At 37.0% G+C, this 22,434-nt stretch overlaps 1 protein-coding gene across 2 annotated transcripts; it reads left to right on the top strand.

Annotated features, from left to right (window-relative positions):
• The first annotated feature begins 2,967 nt into the window (after positions 1-2,967).
• On the top strand, positions 2,968-5,472 carry LOC120175075 (vesicle-associated protein 1-2-like). Of its 2 annotated transcripts, XM_039181779.1 has the most exons (9): positions 2,968-3,135; positions 3,229-3,299; positions 3,391-3,472; positions 3,554-3,669; positions 3,805-3,966; positions 4,050-4,068; positions 4,388-4,413; positions 4,833-4,910; positions 5,249-5,472. In XM_039181779.1, exons 1-9 carry the CDS (start codon positions 3,084-3,086, stop codon positions 5,357-5,359), a joined length of 717 nt encoding a protein of 238 aa, XP_039037710.1. In that variant the 5' UTR covers positions 2,968-3,083; the 3' UTR covers positions 5,360-5,472. The 2 variants fall into 2 exon arrangements, with proteins under 2 accessions (XP_039037710.1, XP_039037709.1); XM_039181778.1 differs by lacking the exon at positions 4,388-4,413 and having other exon boundaries at positions 4,050-4,094.
• The last annotated feature ends 16,962 nt before the right edge of the window (positions 5,473-22,434 follow it).

Genomic DNA, 22,434 nt, shown 5'->3' with positions numbered 1-22,434 from the left:
AATATATTATTTTAATAAAAGGGACTAAAATGAATAAAATTAAAATTCAAAGACTGAATTAAAATTATTATAAATTCAGTTTAGTGACCAAAATATAAAATTTACAAGTTGGGAGGACTACAGACGGGATTTAACTATTTTATAATTACGCGCATAGTCCTTCCCGAAACGACGTCGTTCGGGAAGGACTATATATGGTCCAAACCCGGCTGGCCCGAAGGGCCAGCCCTCATTTTTCATTTTCCTTCTCTCTCTCTTCTCTGAGAGAGAGAGTTTTCTCTCGCTTCTCTCTAAAACAGAGAGAAGCCCAACCGGCCGGCAGCCGTTAGCCGGCGTTCATCCGCCGTCAACCACCGCCGCCGGCCACCGTCTTCGGTGGCCGGAAAAAAAAAAATTTATTCTAAATGTAGATCGGACCGTCCTAATGACGGTTCCGATGTTTTTTTCGTTAAACGGCTCCCAATCGGAGCAAATCTAAAATAATACCTTCGGCTTTTCGAAGGTTTTGGTGAGATCCGGCGACGGTTGTGGTTCTCCGATGACAGGGTAAGCTTCTTTCCTCTCTTTTCTTTTTTTTTTCTTGCTGCGTTGATGTTGACTGAGATCGTTGGTATATTTGTTTTTTTTTTCTTTCTCTGTTTTTTTTCGTTCTCTGTCTTTGTCTCTGGTTTCTGTCTCTCCTTTCTTTCTTTTCAGGTTCGGGTGGTGGCTTTTATAGCCACCACCGTTGTAGCCGTCGGACCGGTCCGAAGAGGGGGTCTCGGTGAGTCACCGGACTACCAGTGGTGACTCACCCCGTAGCCTTGCATGGACGGTTGGCGTTGATCTTCTGGAGTCTTCATTTGGGACGTGGCAACGGCGGAGGCGGCGAGAAAACTGTCGGCAGCCGCGTGGAAGCTGGGGCGGCGCCGCGTGGCCCTAGGGTATCAAACCCTAGGGTTTCCCTCTGGAGTCATCTGGACCGTTGGATCGTGCCAGATCCAACGGTTGTGATGAGGCGGCTGGTTTAGATTAGGGTTAGGAAACCCTAACTGGAAACCCAAATGTTTAGGGTTTCTGGTTTGATTTGGACCGGTTATGGTTAGTTTGTAACTGGGCCGGTCCAATTGTAATTGGTATGTAATAATTATTATTTATATATATATGTTTAATGTATATTTAATAATAATAATAATAATAATAATAATAATAATAATAATAATAATATTAATAATAATAATAATAATAATAAATAATATGGATAAAAAATTAATATCTTCACCATCTAACTATTTAAATGCTTCAATGAAATTGATTGAATATATAAGTAATATGGATCAATTGCGAAATTATACCAAAATGTTTTTAACTGCCATGTCACCTGTTCCGTTAGCTCTTAACGGCAGGTGGCTTGATTGAAGCATTCAAATAGTTGAATGGTATATTTGATCAAATTAAAATATCGGTGGTCAAAATAATTGTCGATCATAATTGAGTGATCATCCATGTAGTTTACCCTATTATTTAATATTTTCGATGGTATTAATTTCTATTGCTTTTCAACCTTCATGGATATTTTCGAATTTCATACGCTACCACTCAAGTTGGAGCTTTTTCTAAGATCCACGGTGATTACTCAACAAGTAACATCAAACAATCTAAATATGAAACTGACCCAAATAAACGATGGAGATATAATTAAGGTGATTTGATCAAACTGACACCGTTTAATTAAATATCTCACATTTTAGCATCATTTGATATATATTTTTCGAAGTGGCGCCTTTTCAGTTGTGGTGGCGAAAGGCGCATCTCCGGGGACGCGCTTTATTTGATTTTACGCTGAGTTAGATGTCACGTGTTCACGGGGTTTTGCTAATTCAGCTGCCACGGTGGTATTTTTTTTAATAATAAAAATTTTATTTTTATTGTTATTATAAATTAGTAATATATTATATAAATTGTGTCGATTATAATTTAATAATTATCGAATGTATTTTTTTTAATGTGTGTTAAAGGTAGAGTATATTATCCACATTAATCGGATAAAACGATAGATGAAAACTAGTTTTTATTTTATTGTAGTTATATGAAAAATGTATTCTAGTAGATTTTTTTCTATGAAAACTACATTTTTTTCTATTGTGTCCGATGTTTCTACAATGCCCACATCATTTTTGTTCTGTTGACTTCTCCCGAATATTCATATCACAATGTATTCTAGTAGATTTTGGACGACCTGAGTCTCAATAGCAATGGATCTGGTACAATTGTAAGCCAAGTTTGAATCTTATCTGGGTCTCTTTTGTTTCCTATGGGCGGAAACTCAAATTCATATACATTGAATACTTGTGAAAGTTAGTATACGGGATCAACATAATTTTTGTAGTCCAAATGTGAATGTGAGTATTTTAAAAAAAATACTAACTTAAAAATAAATTTCTTACTACTAATAAGAAATTTAAAACTCAAAGATTTGGAGAATTTGAGTTATATAAGAGAGGAGAAGATGATTTTGGTGTGAAAAATAAGGGGGTTGAAGGGGTTTATATAGGGGAAGAGGAGGAGTAGTTGGGGAAAATTCGGATAGACATTTAAGACATTTAATGAAAGGCGCGTTCCCGGAGATGCGCCTTTCACACGTGACAGTTGAATCAGCAAAATCCCGTGAAGACACGTCCCCAAGGATGCGCCTTTTACACGTGGCATCCAACTCAGCCTAAAATCAGGTAAAACGCGTCTCCGGAGATGCTTCTTTTGCCATCTCAACCGAAAGGATCTCACTTCAAAAAAATATATATAAAACGATATTAAAAAAAAGACATTCAATTAAAAAGTGTCAATTTAGTCAAATCACCTGTAATACCGACCAATACAATCATTTTTGGTCGATTCAAATGATTTTAACTAATAATAATAAGAAAAAGAATTTCTTTTTGAAGCAATTAATTTATAAAAAAGAAACCCGAAAAGGAGGAATCGAGTAGGAGCAGTTGCCGATTCCAATAATAAAGGAAGAGATTGGATTCCTTCTCGTTTTCATTTCCTCTTCCTCTCTTTTTAGAGATTAATCGAGTTCTCGAATTATCACCCATTGCTTCGAAATGAGCACGGGCGACCTTCTCAACGTCGACCCTGTAGAGCTCAAGTTTCCTTGTAAGTTTTCTGGGATTCTCCGGTCTTGGGTTTGTGTTTTTATTTCAGGATTTTTAATTTTGATCCGTCGTTGTTGTTATGGTGTTTCAATAGTTGAGCTGAAGAAACAGATCTCATGTTCTCTTCAATTGTCGAATAAAACCGATTATCATGTTGCTTTCAAGGTACCCTTTTGTTAATGTCGAATCGAAATGGTCTGTTTGGAAGCTGAGAAAAAAAATGTGAATCAATATTTTATTTGGATTTTGTTTTCAGGTGAAAACAACCAATCCGAAGAAGTATTGTGTTCGTCCCAACACGGGGATCGTTTTACCTAACTCTACATGCGAGGTTATAGGTACAATTGCATTTTCCCCATATTTTTATCATTGTTGAATTCTGGTAATCTTTAAAAGAATCAGTTTCTTTTTTAATTTAGTCACCATGCAAGCGCAAAACGAGTTCCCTGCTGATATGCAATGCAAGGACAAATTCCTCCTCCAAGGTGTAAAAGCCCCTGATGGTGCAACCCCAAAGGATATAACTGCAGAAATGGTATGATATTATTATTATTCCGGCCCTTCGTTTCGCTTGACATGGCGGACACGTACCCATATCTGACATTTACCTTCGAATTCGAGTAAAATAGTGTATAGTTTTGATTGATTGCGGAAATGTTCGGTTTTCTAGTTCAATAGAGAAGCTCGCAATGTGGTTGAGGAATTCAAGTTGAGAGTGGTATATGTTTTTTCATCTCAACATACACCTGCACATGATGGATCTGAAGTAGGGTCTTCAATGAGAGGCTCTGTTTCGGACAATGGCCAGGCGAATGCTTCTGAGTTTGTTAATGTACCGAAACCGAGATCTTGCTGCGTATATTTTTGTTATTGGCTATGTTATGCTAATAGTTTGCATTTCGTCGGTGAATGCAGGCTGCAAGAACATTTACAGATGATGTTCAAGATAAATCTCCCGATGTAAATTCTGGATTCTGTATCTTCTGTATCACCTTATGCTGCTGCATATGCATGATTTATTCTTCATTTATTTCTCCATTCCAATATCTGTTGCTTCGACTCTTCATTTATCTAGAAATACTCATGTTCAACACTTATATCCTATGCATATCCAAATATTGTTATGAGAATATGATGTTCCAATAGCCTCAGAATACATGAAAAACGTACTCGTATCTGGAACTTACATCGAGTCAGAGTAACATAGTTTTGGATATGGTAAGAATCATATTTTTCTAGGTAGATATTTACAGATGAAGTTCAAGATAAATCTCCCAAAGTAAATTCTGAAATCTGCATCTTCTGTGTCACCCTATGCTGCTGCTTACGCGTGATTAGTTCATTTACTTTGGCATTTTGGATCTATGTTTCTTCAATTCTTCATTTTTCTTGAAATGCTTGTGTCCAACACCTTATCCAATATCGATAAGAAAATATGATCCTCCTATAGCATCCAAACACATGAAAGAACTTAAAAAACTGATCCTATCTGTGTTGTATACATACCTCTACCTGTATCTGGAACTCACACCCGAGTCAAAGTAACATAGTTCCTGTATTTAGTAAGGTCCGTATTTTTCTAGTGGGATATTTGCATTGCTTTCAACGCTTCCGGGTTGGGGCCTAAAGCTCTTTTATTGTATGTGATGGTGATATATTGAAGGTAATAATCCTCAATAATGCTTTCTATAATTGCAGGCAAAAGCTCTTATAACAAAACTGACTGAAGAAAAAAATAAAGCAATTCAACAAAATAACAAGCTTCGTCAAGAGCTGGTGAGTCGAACTGACCGTGATATATGTCATAGGAATCGTAGTAAATTCATCGACCCTTTATTTTCTGCTTAACTGTCTCTCCGTAATTGCTTCTAGTTATTGAAAATTTCAAGCCTTCTGTTTCCCTTTTACATCTCAGACCTCAGCATGATCCCTACACATCTTACCATCAAGCCACACATGATCTTGTTGTTAGTTGCTTATGAAATGCAGTTAAAAACTTCCATCATCTGATAGATTTGTGCTGTCGATATACTTGTCTCCAACCGGTTTACCATGTTCTGTCGGTCTACACGAGCAATGCGAAATTCTCACAAGTAAAAATCACAAATGTTTAGGGACTGTTGAAGCGCGAAATCAGCAAAAGTGGTGGCGGTCTGTCATTCATGCTTGTTATGTTGGTCGGCTTGATCGGATTAATTACGGGATATATCATGAAGAGATCGTAAACATCGACCGACCTAGTCTGGCTCATCTGCATATTCTTCCTCTACTTTCCTTCCATCAGTTAGCTTTAAGGTCCTATGGTGAGTATGCAATTGGTCGTTGCACTTCCATTAATGTGTTGCATTCTTTCTGTAAACATCGTTTTTTTATTGCTTAATGAATAAATGATTATATAATTTCCGAGTTAGACCGGTTCCGAAATCGGATTATTCAAGGATCAGGCTACTCGACCTGTGTGGTATAGTCCGGTCTAGTCCAAATTATTATATAATAATTTATTTATTTTTATTTAAATTTAAATATAACATCATTTAATATTTGTTATTTTTTTAATAATGAAAAGGTTATTGGGCTTCGAACAATGAGCAAATACCATCTTATGTTATTTATATATTACAAATAAGATCATAATTGTACATATAAATAATGTAATTAGAATTAATAACAATTAAATTAATTATTATAAAAATATTTTTTCTTTAATATGGGGCAAGTTTAACATTGAACGCTTATACCCCTAGCTTTCCTGGTACAGTGATGTTTGAATCCGGGACATTAAGAGACAACAACAATTCTTTTATCATTGAAGTCGCTTAGTTCGTGCTATAATAAAATTGTTAGATTAACTATTGAAATATACTTAAACTATATATATATATATACCATTAACACAAAACATAACTTTGATATGCATTTCAAATTATTCACATATTTGTTTTTTTAATTCAATAAATGATGTAATTTTATTTATATAAAATAATATTAATTAAATTATAGCTTACGGATGACTGAAACCTCAAATTTTTTAAAATCGATTAAATTAATAATTATTTTATATTCAATTAAATTTTCAAACTAAGAAATTTAATTCATTATGTCCCGCTATATATATTGTAATTCTATCGCGTGATGTTTATAATATTTTTAAAAAATTAAAAAAATATATTAAAATTTTAAAGGAACTCTAATTTTTTTAAACAACTTGATAGTCGAGCCACGAGTTGGTTACCCTATATTTAGGATTCTAGAAATTATGAGTTCGATCTTATTTAATTTACAGTTCATTATGTTATTTCAAAAGAAAAAAAGAGATTTTCTCTCTTGTTAATGCTTACACTTCCGTGAAATTATTTAAGACTGTTGCATATCATAGCTCTAAACCTGAGCTTAATCCCAATTTACCTAAGTAGGGAGAAACGTCACACCTCATGAGGAGCATTGAGCTTCATTGCGTGGGTCTGATAAAGTATCTCTGGAAAGCATCCTAAGTTGCCTATCCGGATATCAGATCCAAGGTACGCTTTTAGTGGTGTGATCCCCTGAGCTGAACCTGATTCGCAAGTCTGTAATGGGCCAGAATCATAGTCAACCTTAGCATGTTGTAAAAATGGCTCGGGAACCTTTGCTAAAACCCAACCACATGTACATAATTTAGTAAACCTACCCCCGCTAGAGCCATGTGGACAACCTAGAAGAACTAGAGAGTATACAGTTAGGATTTTAATTTTCTTTGGTGTGTTTTACATCCGATTTTTTTAAATTTTTGCTAATTATTCTTTGATTTTTATGGATTAATCTAATGTTACTAACATGTCTCTTTGTTTCTTGATTGCATGTGTTATTTTCATTTTTATGTCATATCATTGCATAGAAGATATTGATTCCTGGATTACCTAGTTACTGTAAAAAAGAGCTTAAGGCAACAATGTCTTCCGATAGGACCGAAAATGTAATAAATGTGCAGACCTGGTCAGAGTATGGGAAGATATGGTTTAGGGACAGTATCGCAACTGCCGAAGAGTCAGTATTGTCAGAGAAGGTGATTGTCAGTGTCATGCAAGCGCATTGGTCCGAGTTATCGAGAATTTGAGCTAATTGGGATGAGACATAAAAGATATTGTTCAGAGAAGTATATGGTGACATCGTCGAGTTGTTGTGGGTACCGATAGATGCGGTGGTGGTTCGAGCTTTGGCTGAATACTGGAATCCGGCTTACCGTTGCTTCACTTTTGGCAAAGTGGACATGACCCCTACCTTGGAAGAATATACGGCTCTACTAAACATCCTAAATGTTAAGAGGCAATCCCTTTACACCAAGACAATCTGACCCAAGGGATGCATAACCAAGATGGTTACACTGACGGGAAAGACTAAGGAATGGGTTGAGGAGTATATTCACGATGAGGGAATCTCTTGGGCTCAGCTGAAAAGTTCGATTTACGAGCAAAAGCCTTCCAAGAAGAGGAGAGATCACTTTGCGCTCACAGTATATGGCATGGTGGTTTTTCCGAGGAAGGAGGATCATTTCGACATAGCTTTAATTGATTTTTTCGAAGTCATTTCCATAAAGACAAATCCCGTACCGGTCATCTTAGAGGAAACGTTCTTGTCATTAAACCAGTGTAGGCGATCAGGGGAGGTCAGTTTACCGATTATGCATCGTTGTTACTGGTATGGTGGTGGAGTTATTCCTAGATAGTCAAGAAGGGTTGGGCTCAAAGGCATCAATCGAATTTCTCTCCTCTAGTGGATTTCCTCGACAAGTGCCAAATCCCACAACATCATAAAAGAAAAGATTGGGTTGAGTCCCTCCGGAACATAAAAGACATCGAAATAATATGGAAAGCTTACTAGTTACGAAAAGAAGGCATACTGTACATATGCGATAATGATAACTTTGTGATATTGCACGGACTGTGGGGAGTAGTTGGTTATACTCCCTTAATTGTAATTCGACAGTTCAGTACTCGATAATTCATACCAGCTACTCATGGTTTGAAGGAGGCAGAGTTTTCTTTCTCTACCCTAGGTTACCGAGAGTGGGTCTCGAAGATCTACACTGCATGGAAAAAACCTTATTTTATGAGCTTCAAGATGATAGAGTATGTATTCACACCAGCCTACGAGGTTTGGAGGTTAACGAAGATCAATGATAACACCCTGAGGCCAAATTTGGATGACGGGTTAACAATAGAGTAACGATTAAGAAGGCTCTCGACTGAGGCCGAGCTTTTAAGCGAGGAAATATGGTTGATAAATCTGGAGAGAGAGAAAGAACAAAGAAGCTTATCAGATGAAAGGATAATGTGGGAGCTCGAGCTGATTAAGAAAGATGGGGTGATAAAGAAGTTAGCCAAAGAAAAAGAGAAAGTCCAAGAGAATTTTGATGCTCTGGATCGGTATTTCAAAGACCTAGAGAAGAACATGAAAGCCCAAGGTCTACATCATATTGCTAAGACCTTAAAGATTAAACTCGATGGAGTGGAGAGAAGTACAAGAAGAAGTCATAAGGAAAAGAAACGAGTCATACAGCATGCCTAAAGATTGAGAGAGCAAAGGGATGGGGCCAATCAAGAGTTGGCACAGAGGCAAACACATATTGAGCAGCTCGAATCACAACTGATTAGCATAGAAGAGACTTTTCAAGACCCCTACAACATCAACAGTTTCATTCTTCAAAGAGAGAATGAGGCATTGAAGAAGATGAAAGCTAATTGGAGGGAGAAGAACTGATTTCCTCATCTGCACGAGAAATGGCCAGGCAAGAAAATAAAGCCTTAAAAGTGAAGATTACTGAGTTAGAAGTAACGATACAAAGATGCCATAAGCGAATCCAACAGCTTGAGAAGAGCTGACTGTTGACTATTCAAGAACTGGGAATTACACTACGATATGCTAATGATACCATTCAGAGGTAGCATGAAGTGATGGAGAAGGCAATGGATCAGGCCAGCTGTGTTGCTCTTCAAGTCTATGAGTTTTTTGAAGAAGCGGAAGCCTTGAGAGTTTTCGTGATCCCAAAATCAGAAGAAGAGCAGCACATCATAAAGATGATGATAGAGCTCGAGAGATTATGAGATAGGGATAGATATTTTATTTAGTTTCTTGTGGATGAACTCTCTTTGTCTAAGTGCTTAGGCATTGTGAGTTGTTGAGAACTTTTTATATGAACTAGTTATTTTGGAATCAATATCGTTTACATTTGTATTTTTATGTTTTTCTAATATTTAAATCTTAAATGCTTGCATTACAACAATTCATTCATTTAATAAGACACCAAATAATAAAATACAATTTCTGATCATTTGTAGTGATCCTGACGTACACTTCACACCCCTACGGTACTCGTAAATTAACAAAAAAAAAATAAAAGAGAGACTAGTCCGAATTGAACAAGACCACAAGGAAGCACAAGAGGAAATTAGAGAAAAACTGAGTAAAATGAAAGTAGAAATAACAAGCACACAGCTCGGTTTACTGTAAAAGATCGAGGACATTTTTCAAAAAGCATTTTACGGCCAAAAAGGCCACTGCTGACCAACCAGCGTTGTCCGATCAAGAGTCCTCGTATCCCCCAGGTTTTGGACCAGGATTGTCACTCCCATCGGGTTTTACATCGAACCCCCCGCATTCTCTCGATTTTATACTGGTGCACGTTTTTATTCGATCTCCAGCTCTATAGAAGACTCGTTCTGGAATCTATGTGGTCAATCAACAATACCACACCGAGCCTGTATTCCCAATGAATTACCCACCTACTGCTAGGGTAAGGCTTGTCGAATCAGGCATGGAAGAGCTGCCGCCCGACTTTAATGAAATAGCAGAAAAGGAAAAGGCTAATAGTGAGATAACTCAACAGCTGAAAAGTCTGGAGGAAAGAGTGAGGTCAGTAGAAGTAGAGCTTTTTTATGGGATGGACGCAAGGGAGCTGAGCTTAGTTCCTGATCTTGTACTTTCCCCGAAGTTCAAAGCACCCAACTTCGAAAAATACGACGGGACCACTTGTCCATCTGCTCACCTCACTATGTACTGTAGAAGAATGGCATGGTATACCAAGAATATGAAGCTATTGATACATTACTTCCAGGATATTTTGACTGGATCAACTGTAAAATGGTACAACCAGTTAACCAAATCCCATGTCAAATCATGGAGGGATTTGGCCCGAGCTTTTTTAGAGCAGTATCACCATGTCACTGACTTGGTACCTGAGAGGTGGTGATGTGATCCTGTCTAGCTCCAATTTTCTCCATGACTTGATCACACCATGGATGTTATTCAAAGCTGGTTCTAAGGGAGTTCTACCTTACTTTATCTTATATTTACTCATTTATTCATTATCTATTATTATGAGCATACATTTACAGATTAGACTATACTTGAATTATCATAACATGTGCATTCATTCATTATATGGTTTGCATCATTGATTGATATTCAAGCATATAATCTATAGTTGTAATACTATTCATTCATTATCATATGATGCATGAGTTATTATTATAACCTATAGGTCACATCTTTATATTATAAGTTATTTACTTCAAATACTTAACTTATATTAGGCTTTCTTTTGTAGGTACATATTCGGCCACATGATGGGAGTTAAATTTGAGGTTAACTAAGGATATGGAGCTAGGAAAACTTACATAGGATGACTCGGGAGATCATGAAGAACAAATGGTGAAAAGTAGTCAGCTGACCCCCGAGCTCATAGCTCACTTGAGCTGGATTTTTGAGCTAGCTAAAGGCCTCATTTCAGCTGGAGAATTACGCCATCATCTTCACCACACAGAGCACTACAAATATGGTCTAGGTCGAATTTTGTGAATTCGTACCTTTTCGCGAAGAGTTGCCAATCCGAGAAGTGCCCTTTCACAAAGAGTTGTCCTAAGACTCATTGTCATGTATTGCATCTATGGCCAGCTCATCTTCAGCTCAAACACATTGGAAGTAGCTCAAATGATGAAAGGTTTCCTTCCACAAATGTGACCTTTCATAAATAGTTGCTGCCCCATTGACGCCATGTCATCTAGAAGCAAGTTGGATGCAAAGTTACACCTAAGTTGTTGTTCAACTTCACGCCAAGTAGGAGACACACCATAAGACCCCAAGCTACCCATGTGAGTGCCTCATGACCAGCCCACACATGTGCCATGCGTGTGGATGAAATGGGTGCCAAAATGAAGAGGGTTCTCTCTATTCGGCCTAAGCATCCTTTTGATTCAAAATTGGCGCCAAGATGAAGAGCAAGGAGACCATTCGGCCAAGGACATCTTCATTCATTAAAACATCATGTATTTCTATTTAATAGTCATGTATTTAGCCGAATGGACACCTATCTCCTATAGATAGAGGGTCAAAGTCCTTAATACCATCCCTTATAACGACTTATAAGAAACGGGTCTTTGCTCCTTTATAGCATTGGTTCCTTCTTAGTCTTATAATATACTATCTATTCATTACCACCTTCTATCATCACTTTCACGCCAACTCCATCAACATTCCATTACTATTTCCATCACCATTATCCATATCCCTTCTCACCCATATAATCATCCTTCATCATCAACAAGGCATTCGTCCATTTACCACCATTGGAGGCCGAATCCATTATCACTTGAAGGACCATTCTACAACACTTCCGCAGCCATTCTTTGATAACTATTCTATCCATTTCAATTCTTTCCATTTTCTTTCTTAATTATTCATTTACTTAACCAATTATTCTTCTTTTGAGCAGATTACTTTTCAATTCAAGGTGTAGCATTTGGTGTCTCTCCTAGATCGGGAAATAACAAGGTTGCCATCTTCTCCATTATTGAAGAAGCCTGGTTAGCCTTACATCAGGTGGACACTGCAAAATATGAAGAAAAAAAACACAATGAAACCTTTAGGCAATACACCCAAAGGTGACGTGATGTGGCAGTACAGGTGCAACCCCCATTACTGAAAAAGAAAGTTACATTTATTTTTGTAAATACCTTGAAAGCGCCGTATTTAGGGCATATGTTAAGAAATGCTACTAAGAACTTTGACGACCTAGTCATTTCCGAAAAGCTATTCAAAAATGCCATTAAGAATTGAAAGATTGAAGGAGGAGAAGGGTCAAAGAAGCCCTATTTTAAAAAGAAAGAAAACGTAGTGAATCACGCAAACACTTATCATAAAAACTGCGCAGCTAGTGTTTCGATCACCCAACCCAAGGCAAAGAAAGTAAATGCCCATGAAAATAGAGGGTCGAGGAGGGAGATTATGAGACCAACTTTCTCACCTGTGTCAGTGTCGTATTTAGAGATCTATGCCTCGTTATTGAAAGCAGATTTAATACACCCCTATAAGTTGACTCTGTTACAGCCGCCTTACCCTCATTGGTATAATGCCAACACCTACTGTGAGTACCATGTATGGATCTTCGGGCATGATATTTAGAATTGCATGACTTTCAAGAAGGTTGTACAAAATCTCATCAACACTGAAGACTTGGAGTTAAAAACACCAGTTGCGAATGCTCACCTCCTGTCCAATCATAGGGGGTAAAGGGTCAATACGATTGATGAAAGGGAGATTAGGAGGACAAAGAGGGATATATCATAAGTCAAATATCCTCTTAGCTGGGTGTTTAGGAAGATATGAACATCAGGAATGACAAGAGGCTATCCCAAGCCGAAGCCATTGGGACGTGAAACAGACTGTAAGTATCACCAAAGATATGACCACAACATCAAGAGCTGTCATGAATTTTGAGGATTACTTCAGGAGATGATGAACAACGGTGAAGTGGAATTATTTAATGAAGAGAAAAAACCACGAAAGATGAGTGTTTGTATGACTAATGGCTCTAATAGGATGTTGGGAACGAGGAAGCCGGTGATCATCATAGTTATACCAAGAAACGAGAGCTCATCATCAAAAACTCCTAAAGTTGTAATTACACCTCCATCTCCCTTCCCGTTCAAGGGCACACGACATGTTCCTTGGAGTTACACAGCTAGTGTATCCATACCAGAAGGGTCAAGGTCTTCTGAAAGGATAAATGAGGAAAAAACGTCACTCACAGAGGAAGTAAATGAGGTTGGCTACTTCACAAGGAGTGAAAGATGCTACTTGCCTGAGACGTCCACTGAGGATTAATGAGCCAGTGACTAAAGCTCAGGGTCGTGAATTATTGAGGTTATTAAAACATAGTGAATACAATATAGTGGAGCAACTTTACAAGCAACATGCCAAAATCTCAATATTGGATATGTTGATCAACTCAGAAGTACATCAGAACACCCTGCTAAAAGTACTCAACTAGACATTCGTCCCTGAGGATATCTTGACACATAAGTTGGACCGAATCGTGTGACACATAGCTACCGATAACTATATTGTATTCACTAATGATGAGATCCCGGAAGGAGGAATGGGTCCATCAAAGCTTTAAATATTAGGATGCACTGCCACAACCATGTCTTGCCGGGGGTTCTGATAGATAACGAGTCTGCATTGAACCTAATGCCTTTGGCTATACTGCAAATTATGCCCCTAGACAGCTCACACATGAGAGCTTATCATAATGTCGTTAGGGCGTTCGATGGAACCCATAAGGATGTGGGAAAGATAGAAATGCCCTTGTTGATCGGACCTTCCATCTACAACATTGACTTCGTGATAATGGATATCCATGCAACATATAACTGCTAACTAGGGAGACCCTGGATCCATGTTACAGGGCTAGTTCCTTCATCTCTACATCAGAATCTGAAATTTGTAATTAATGGAAGGTTGGTTAGCATTGGAGCTGAACAAGAAATCATTTCTTCTGTAACGTCTGATACCCCGTACATTAATGTCAATGAGGACACCTTGGAATGCTCTTTTAGGGCCTTAGAATTTATTAATGTGGCCTATGTGGCCGAAGAAAGTAGGGTTTTACTCCCCACACTATCAGATTGTACTAAGATGACAGTAAGACAAATCCTAGGAAGAGGAACAGGGACCGACAATGACTAAGAAAAGATCTGCAAGGGCTAGTACGACCCATAACTATTGAATTGAAGAGAGACCGTTTTAGGCTCGTGTTTAAGCTCACCTTCCAGCAGCGTGGCCAAGAGCTGAAGAAAAGGGCTGAAGCGAGAAAAACCATATTAAAAAGAGAGGACATCCCCGGAGAATGCATGTCCTTCTCTCTTTTAAAGAACTCTTTTAAGTTCGGAGGAGTATACGACATAGATTAACAGTTGTCCAGTGCCATCGAGATCGAGAGGCTGACAAAATAAGAAAAATGGATGGGAGAAGCTTTGAAAGGACTATCAATCAACATGATTACCGGGGCCAACCGACCTAGAAAGTTTCTAGTTGTAATTCGTTCTTGCTTCCCCGGTGAAAAGCTCGACAACTGGACAGTCGAAGACCTCCCCGTAGTTTTTAGGTTCAATCCAAAGTAATGCCCATAAATAATTTTTATTAGCATCTTAATAGTATCTATGGAACTTTTTGTAAAACTCAATGATTATCAAGTTAATTAATGAATGCTATTTTTCTTCTCAAATGATAATCACTTTCATTCCTCGTATTTTTGCATTGCGTTCTTTGTATCATATTCATTATTATTTATTCTTTACATTCCAATATATCCGAGCCAAATTTTATGCATATGTCATAATAATACTAGCATAAATGTTATTGAGGCCAGTTACAAGATAGATTTCGAGTGACCATTGTGTCTGGAAAAAGTCAACGAGTGCGAAGATAAAGAAGAATATGCAGTCCCTAATGAGCTATTAAAATTGGTGGAAAGAGAGGAAAACATATTCTACCCCACAAGAAAGAAACAGAGCTCGTGAATTTGGGGACATTGGAAATAAAGAGAGAAATAAAAATTGGCACTACTCTATCCTAAAAAATAAGGCTAGATTTGATAAGTTTGCTCCAAGAGTTTAAAGACGTCTTCGCATGGTCGTATCAAGATATTCCTGGGCTGAGAACTGATATAATATTCCATACATTGCCCATTAAACCAGAATGCAAGCCAATTCAACAAAAACTTAGAAGAATGAAACCAAAAATGTTATTAAAGATTAAAGAGAAAGTAACAAAATAGATCGATGCAAGTTTCATTCAGGAGGCAAAATATCCCGAATGGGTAGCCAATATAGTTTTGGTACCTAAGCAGAATGGGAAGGTTAGAATCCTTTCACGAATTGGGGCAATGTTGATTTCTCCAGAAGAGATTTAGGAAAAGGAATTGGGGTAGTGTTGATTTTCTCAGAAGAGATATATTATCCTTTCACGAGTAGATTAGAATTCTTTCTCACCAACAACATGGTCGTATACAAAGCCTGCATTATGGGGTTAAAAGTAGTCATTGAAAGAAAGGTCAAAATGCTCAAATTATACGGAGATTCCTCATTAGTAGTGTACCAACTAAAGGGAGAATGGGAGATAAAAGACCCAAAGTTAGTCGGATATCAAAATTTGGTCCTCGAACTACTGAAAGAATTTGAGGATGTCATGTTCATGTATCGCCCCCAAGAAGATAATCAAATGGCTGATGCTTTGGCTACCTTGGCGGCAATGTTCAAAGCTAATAAGAGAACGGACATGAAACCAATAAGGATGCAAGTATATAAGACCCAGACCCATTGCTATCATCTAGAATAAGAAATGGATAGCCATCCATGGTACTACGATATCTTACAATATATGAGATGTCATGCGTATCCTCATAGCGCATCTGAAATTGACAAGAAAACAATTAGAAGAATGACAGTCGAATACTTCCTTGATGGGGAAATCTTATACAGAAGGGGCAGTGACCAAGTTTTGTTGAGATGTGTAACGACCAAGGAAGCAATAAGCGTAATGGAAGAAGTGCATGACGAAACATGTGGAACACATGCAAATGGTTTATCTATGGCCAAGAAGATTATAAGATACGGATATTATTGGGCCACGATGCATACATATTGCATCAATTACTTAAGTAGATGCCATAAATGGCAAATATATACGGATAAAATTCAAGCACCGCCTTCGCCATTACATGTCATGAGCTCACCCTATCCGTTTTCTATGTGGGGCATGGACGTCATTGAGGCAATCACACTGAAAGCCTCAAATGGGCATCGATTCATCTTAGTGGCAATTGATTATTTCATAAAATGGGTAAAGATTGCTTCCTATTTTAGTATCACAAGATCTACAGTTTGTAGATTCATAAAGAAGGAAATAATATGTCGATATGTATTGCCAGAAAGAATCATCATAGATAATGCTACTAATCTGAACAAAAAGATGATGGATGAACTCTGTGTGAATTTCAAGATAAAACATGCCAACTCTATGACCTATCACCCGAAGATGAATAGGGCAATAGAAGCAGCGAACAAGAGCATCAAAAGGATCATTACAAAGACTACATAAATTTATAGAGATTGACATGAGAAATTACCCTTTGCCCTGTATGGATATAGGACGACTGTGCGTACATCGACAGGGGCAATGACCTTCTCTCTGGTATATGGAACAGAGGCAGTCGTACCCGTTGAGTTTGAAATTATATCACTTCGAGTCTTGAAAGAAGTAGAGTTGGATGAAGCATAATGGGATCAGTCTCGCCTTGATCTATTGAATCTTATTGAAGATAAAAGGCTGAATGCTATATGTTATGGGCAAATGTACCAAAAGAGGATGATGGGAGCCCACTATAAGAAAATGCACCAAGAGAGTTCTGAGAGGGGGATCTAGTACTTAAAAAAGATTTTACCGATCCAGAAAGATTTTCGCGGGAAATGGATGCCCAATTGGGAGGGGCCCTACGTTGTCAAAAAGGCCTTATCTGGAGGAGCATTAATTTTGACAGAGATGGACGGAAGAGTACTGAAAGACCCAATACATTCAGACTCTGTCAAGAAATATTACGCCTAAGAAAGAAAAGAAAAAAGAAAAAGAATGAAAAAAGAAAAAAAAAAGAAAGAAAAAGGAAAAAGGAAAAAAGAAAAAAAAAGAAAAGAAAAAGAAAAAAAATGAGAGGTTCAAGGTGAAAATCCGCAAAGGGCGTCTTGAAACCAAGAGAAGAATTTGAGTTGAAAACCTGAAAAGGTGGCTCAAATACATTTTGATGATGAGGCATTTGGCAAATAAACCTTCTCGAAAGACTAGTAGTTCGTGAAGGACTTCACATATACAAATAACCCTGCCACCTTGAGATCTCCCCGACAAAAGATCACCTCGAGAAGTCGAATTAACTGATTGAGGAACACTTGTGCTAGAATTCATTATGACATATTATTTTTCTTTCGGTATCTCTGTTCAATTCTTTCAATTACTATGACTTTGTGTAAAACTTATATTCCATCAATGAATTTCATTATTATCATTTCAATCTTCAAATCACTCATTTCTGCGTATCATAAACATCCTTGCATAATCCAAATTCTAAACGAGTAATTTCTCGGTATTACTTTTAATTGATCTATAAAATACTGAGAATCCAAGGCAGTCCATCAGGTCGACATTTGCATTCATTAACATAAGTGATTAACAAAAGGGTGATACAAAAGATGACAGTATCCCAAATAGCATAGTAAATGATGAAGAGGAGATAACACAGTTCATTCTAAGGCATATCTCCTGCCATTCCTGGAGAGAGACGCATAGTCTTTGAGATCGGTCTTTCAAACAGACAAGGAGTCAGAGAAGACAATGAATCGAGGGGAAACAAAGGCTTACAAGACCTTAAATCCCAAAAACACAAAAATCACATCATGCATACTCAAGCATTTACTGAATAGAAGCATATACATTCATTTTACATCAAGTTTTGAATGTCTGACATGAATTCAGGGAATCAACAAAGATTCATTTCACAACTTTAGCAAAGTATTAGCCCATAATTTTCATGGATCGTAGCAAATTGAGACCTTCAGGTCAATACCTTCGAGTACTTCAAACACCAAATCACTGATACATGATAATCTTTTACAGGTTTAAAAATCTTCAAAGAGAAGATGAACTGATCAACATTTCCAATGGAGAGTTCATAATGAGAAGAACTCATCCGACAGATGGAGAAGAAGTTCATAATGAGAAGAACTTGTTAGATCTATTTCTCAATTCACGACACTTCGAATTAGCAACGCCTCGCTTAAGGGATTGACATTTCCAATGGAGAGTTCATAATGAGAAGAACTCATCTGACAGAGGGAGAAAAGTTCATAATGAGAAGAACTTGTTTGACCTATTGCTCGATTCAGGACACTTCGAATCAGTAACATCTCGCTTGAGGGATTAACATTTTCAATGGAGAATTCATAATGAGAAGAACTTGTTTGACCTATTGCTCGATTCACAATATTTCAAATTAGCAACGCCTTGCTTGAAGGATCATTATTTCCAGTAGAAATATCATGATGAGAAGAACACATAGCTTGACGAACAGAGATTGAGCTAAAAAATGGCGCTATATTATCTTTGCTTCATTCCTATTTTACAGTAATGAGCAAAGAGGGGCAACTATGATCACCATTTTTTATTTTAATTTACAATCGGGCCTCAAGCCCAAAACAAACCAAACCCCCAATTTAAACCCGAACCCATTACAAAATAAAAGAAAAACAAATAGGGCCTCAAGCCCCAAACCTAAAAAACCAAGTAGAAAAATTGACTCAAACTAAACCTAAAACCTAACACGGGGCCCAAATTAGACCCGACACGAGTCTAAACCTAGTCCTAGGTAGCCGCCCACTCCCCCAACCAATGGCCACCATTTTCAGCCCCAATCCCAGCAAAGCCATCCATGTACGCCAAGCTCTACGGCCCTGCATCAGAAAAAAAAAGACAAGCAAACAAGATACAATCATTGTAATTCCTTGTAAATGGGTATATAACCCATGCATTAAACATTGTACAGGGATTAGAAAAATATTGTAACACCATTTTTTTAAGCAATAACATCAATATTACAAGGTTATTTATCTCTTTTTTTAATATTCGAATAGCTTCTCTTTTTTTTATTTATTCCTGTTTTTTGCTTTTGGGTTTGGATCTCAGTAAAACAAAGTTTTTTTCATTTAGATTTCGAAATAAAAACATAACCTTTAGCTTCGTTCCAAAAACACTAATATATATCGAATAACAAACAAAAATAGATTTTTTTTAAAATCGATCAATAATAGTAACAACCATTTTATGCAATAAAAAACGCTAAAAAATAAAAGAAATGCTAGATCCGAGTATTACGTTAGTCAGAGAGGTGTCACCGGAGTCTGGGGAGCCGAAGTGTTTTGGCCGATTTTGGGTAGTTTAGGGGGATTTAGGTGGTTTTAAGCCCTAAACTAGGTCCTAGGTGGGTAGATCTAGGTTTGTTGTAATTTTTTGGGCATTTTGGGTTTTTCGAAGCAGTTTAGGACGGTCGAAAGTAGGCTGGCCGACGAGAGAGAACATATCATTTTTTTAATTTTTTTTGTTTTTTTCAAACTCTCGACTGAAATGAAATAAAAAATAATGTTTATATTTATAGGATAAATTTAGGGTAAAATCACAATTAGGTCCCTAAACGTTTAGCTCATTTTTGTAATTTGGTCACTTGTAGGGGCCAAAACTGCTATTTTCCTTTTCTGTGTGTGCTTTGTTTTTTTGGGTAATTCGCATTTTAGTCCCTCGTAATTTAGCGCGTTTTTACATTCTGGTCCTGTAGGGTTTAAAATTATAGTTTCCCTTTTCTTGCATGCTTTTAATTATTTTGATAAAATTATTGGTTTGTCTTTGTAAGTTAGACATGTTTTTACACTTTAGTCATGTGTAGTGACCTTTTAATTTTTTTTAAATGCATGTGGACTGATTTTGTATTTCTCAATTTTTAGTTTAACAGTTTATTTTAGGTTTAAATAAAATGAATAATTACCTTTAGGTCCCTATAGTTCTTGCATAGTTTTATGTTTTAGTCCATAATCTATCTTTTTTTTTATTTTGTTTAGATTTAGCCATCAAATTTCAATATGTTTAATTTAGTCCCTTATTATATGTTTCATTTATTCTCTTTTGGCTTAGTAATTCGATATTTATGCAAATTGGTCATTGTGCATGCTTAATTTATCTTTATTTTATTATGTTGTGTTTTTTTGTTTTAATTTTAATTAGGTTGTTTAAATAATTCATTATTTCATAGTTTAAATCTTTAGACTTAGTTTTTAGGTTAGGTTAACACTCAAATCAGACTTAGAAATTAGGATGACACCTTACTTATTAATTAGGGAGCAATTTGAGTCGAATCATAAGATGCCCGATTACTCGAATTGATTGCTCGACCTTTTAAAATTTTTTTTATTAATCATCATTATTTTCAACAAAAAAACTCTTTAGGTTTAGTTCCTTTTTAATAGGGTAATTTAGAAAATATTTAGGATTTTGACTTATTAATTAGTCCTCAACTTTAGAAATTATTGATTTAGGTCCTTAAACTTCTAGTCTCTTAGAACTCGATATTTTAGATCTTTGACCTTTTAGTTCCCGAACTTCAATTAGAATTTTAAGATTGACATAATCAAATAGGTTAAATAGAACCTCCACCTTTGGTTAGATTTCAATATAATCCTCTTAATTTAGGAAATAATTCGAGTCAGCCCTCGAATAAATGCTCAAGGGACCATCTCAGTTATTCGATTTAATAATTGGTTTAAAAATCAAATAGGGTTAATATTAGAACCTACACTTATAGGTTTGTGCCTTTAGGTTCTTTAATTTTCATAATTCGACACTTTAGAAAAAATCTTAATTTACCCTTAGCTTAATTAGGATGAATAAAAATTTGTTTGATTGCATTTTATTTCTAAATCTAAGGCAATGTTCATTTATTAGGGAATTAATAGTATATCTCCCGCAAGTATGCTCAAGGGGTAACTACTGTTGATTCCCGAAATAGGTCGACATCCTTTTTCAAAACCGCATAATGATTTCCAAAATATCGAGGCAATATTCGGTTATGAAGCACAATAGTTGATCTCTCGCATTTATGCTAGGGGACGAATGTTATCGGCTTTAATAAACGAATACCCTTTTCAACTTTGCATCCATAATAATTTTTAAATTAAATAACGTTCGAACTCAAAATTTTCGATTTTAAATATAGGGAAATCAATTAGGTACTATTTTTTTTGCGCTTGTGGGGGTGCTAATCCTTCCACACGCATAACTGACTCTGATTTCTGGATTTTCGCATACCTTAAAACTTGGTATTTTGATAAAAATAAAATGTTTTATTAAAATCACTTGATTTTTATGGTGTCCCAATCGCACCTTAAATGATTGGTGGTAACTCCTCACATTTTAAAATTCTTTTCAAAAGAAAAAACCCCCGAGTCGGTATCGGTCTTTCCCCGCCCGGGCGAAAAATGGTGTCGACACCAACTGATATATTTTTTAAGGGTAAAATATATAAATAATCCCTTAACTTCTAGGGCATTGCATTTTGGTCACCCCAAAAATTAAATATAAAGTAATCGGAGCTTACCCGACGACAGACGGAGGAAACGACAACGAGAGGGAATAATACTGGCTAGGTTCTGGTCAGAACAAAGCGGGGAACCAGGTGGCGATGGCGGTGAGACGAACAGAGCTTGTGATTGGCGTGAAAATCGTGAAAACAACAATGTTGGTTTAGTGTATTCCGACGAAGCTTTAAGTCGTTCTCTGTTGCGAACGAAGATGATTCACAGTGCGAGGGTGATCGAGTTTCAATCGCGGCGGATGACGACCATGTTGGTGGCGACTGTGAGACCTACGGACGCCTACGAGCTACGGTGGCCAGAATCATTAAGAATATCAAATATGGATTTTTAGGTTTTCGAAGGAGCTTCAAAGGGCCACCCACGACGATCGACAACGGTTTACGGTGAATAACCAGAGGGGCTTTGGTCGGGGTACGGTGGGGAACGTTTTGGTGGTGGCGGTGCATGCCACCGCCAGGAAACGACGATAAAGGAAGAAGAAGGAGAAGAATGAGGAGTTTAATAGGGTGACCAAAATGCAACGTCCTAAAAGTTTAGGGATTATTTATATATTTTTAATGGGGTGACCAATATGCCAGCTGACATTTTTAATGGGCTAACATCCAAACTTAACGACCCATCACGGCTAGACCTATTTTGAGTAACGGAATGAAACGTTAGGCACCAAACTGGAACGAAAAAAACGTTAGGCACTAAACTAAAAAAAGGAGCATAAGTTAGGCTTCTTTTGTATATTTAAGCCTAAAAGAAATTATAAGAATAGTAATTATGGAAATCCATTGAAAGTTGAAGGTGTAGGACGA

This window comes from Hibiscus syriacus, unplaced genomic scaffold, assembly GCF_006381635.1.
Source record: "Hibiscus syriacus cultivar Baekdansim isolate YM2019G1 unplaced genomic scaffold, ASM638163v2 tig00112159_pilon, whole genome shotgun sequence".
NCBI lineage: Eukaryota > Viridiplantae > Streptophyta > Magnoliopsida > Malvales > Malvaceae > Hibiscus > Hibiscus syriacus.
This window is presented reverse-complemented; position numbering and strand designations above follow the sequence as displayed.

Excerpts from the sequence above, each read along its gene's own strand:
- LOC120175075 (XM_039181779.1), top strand. The coding sequence starts at position 3,084 with ATGAGCACGGGCGACCTTCTCAACGTCGACCCTGTAGAGCTCAAGTTT. Across the intron at positions 3,136-3,228 it reads TGTAGAGCTCAAGTTTCCTT|TTGAGCTGAAGAAACAGATC; the intron begins GTAAGTTTTCTG and ends GTGTTTCAATAG. Across the intron at positions 3,300-3,390 it reads ATTATCATGTTGCTTTCAAG|GTGAAAACAACCAATCCGAA; the intron begins GTACCCTTTTGT and ends TTTTGTTTTCAG.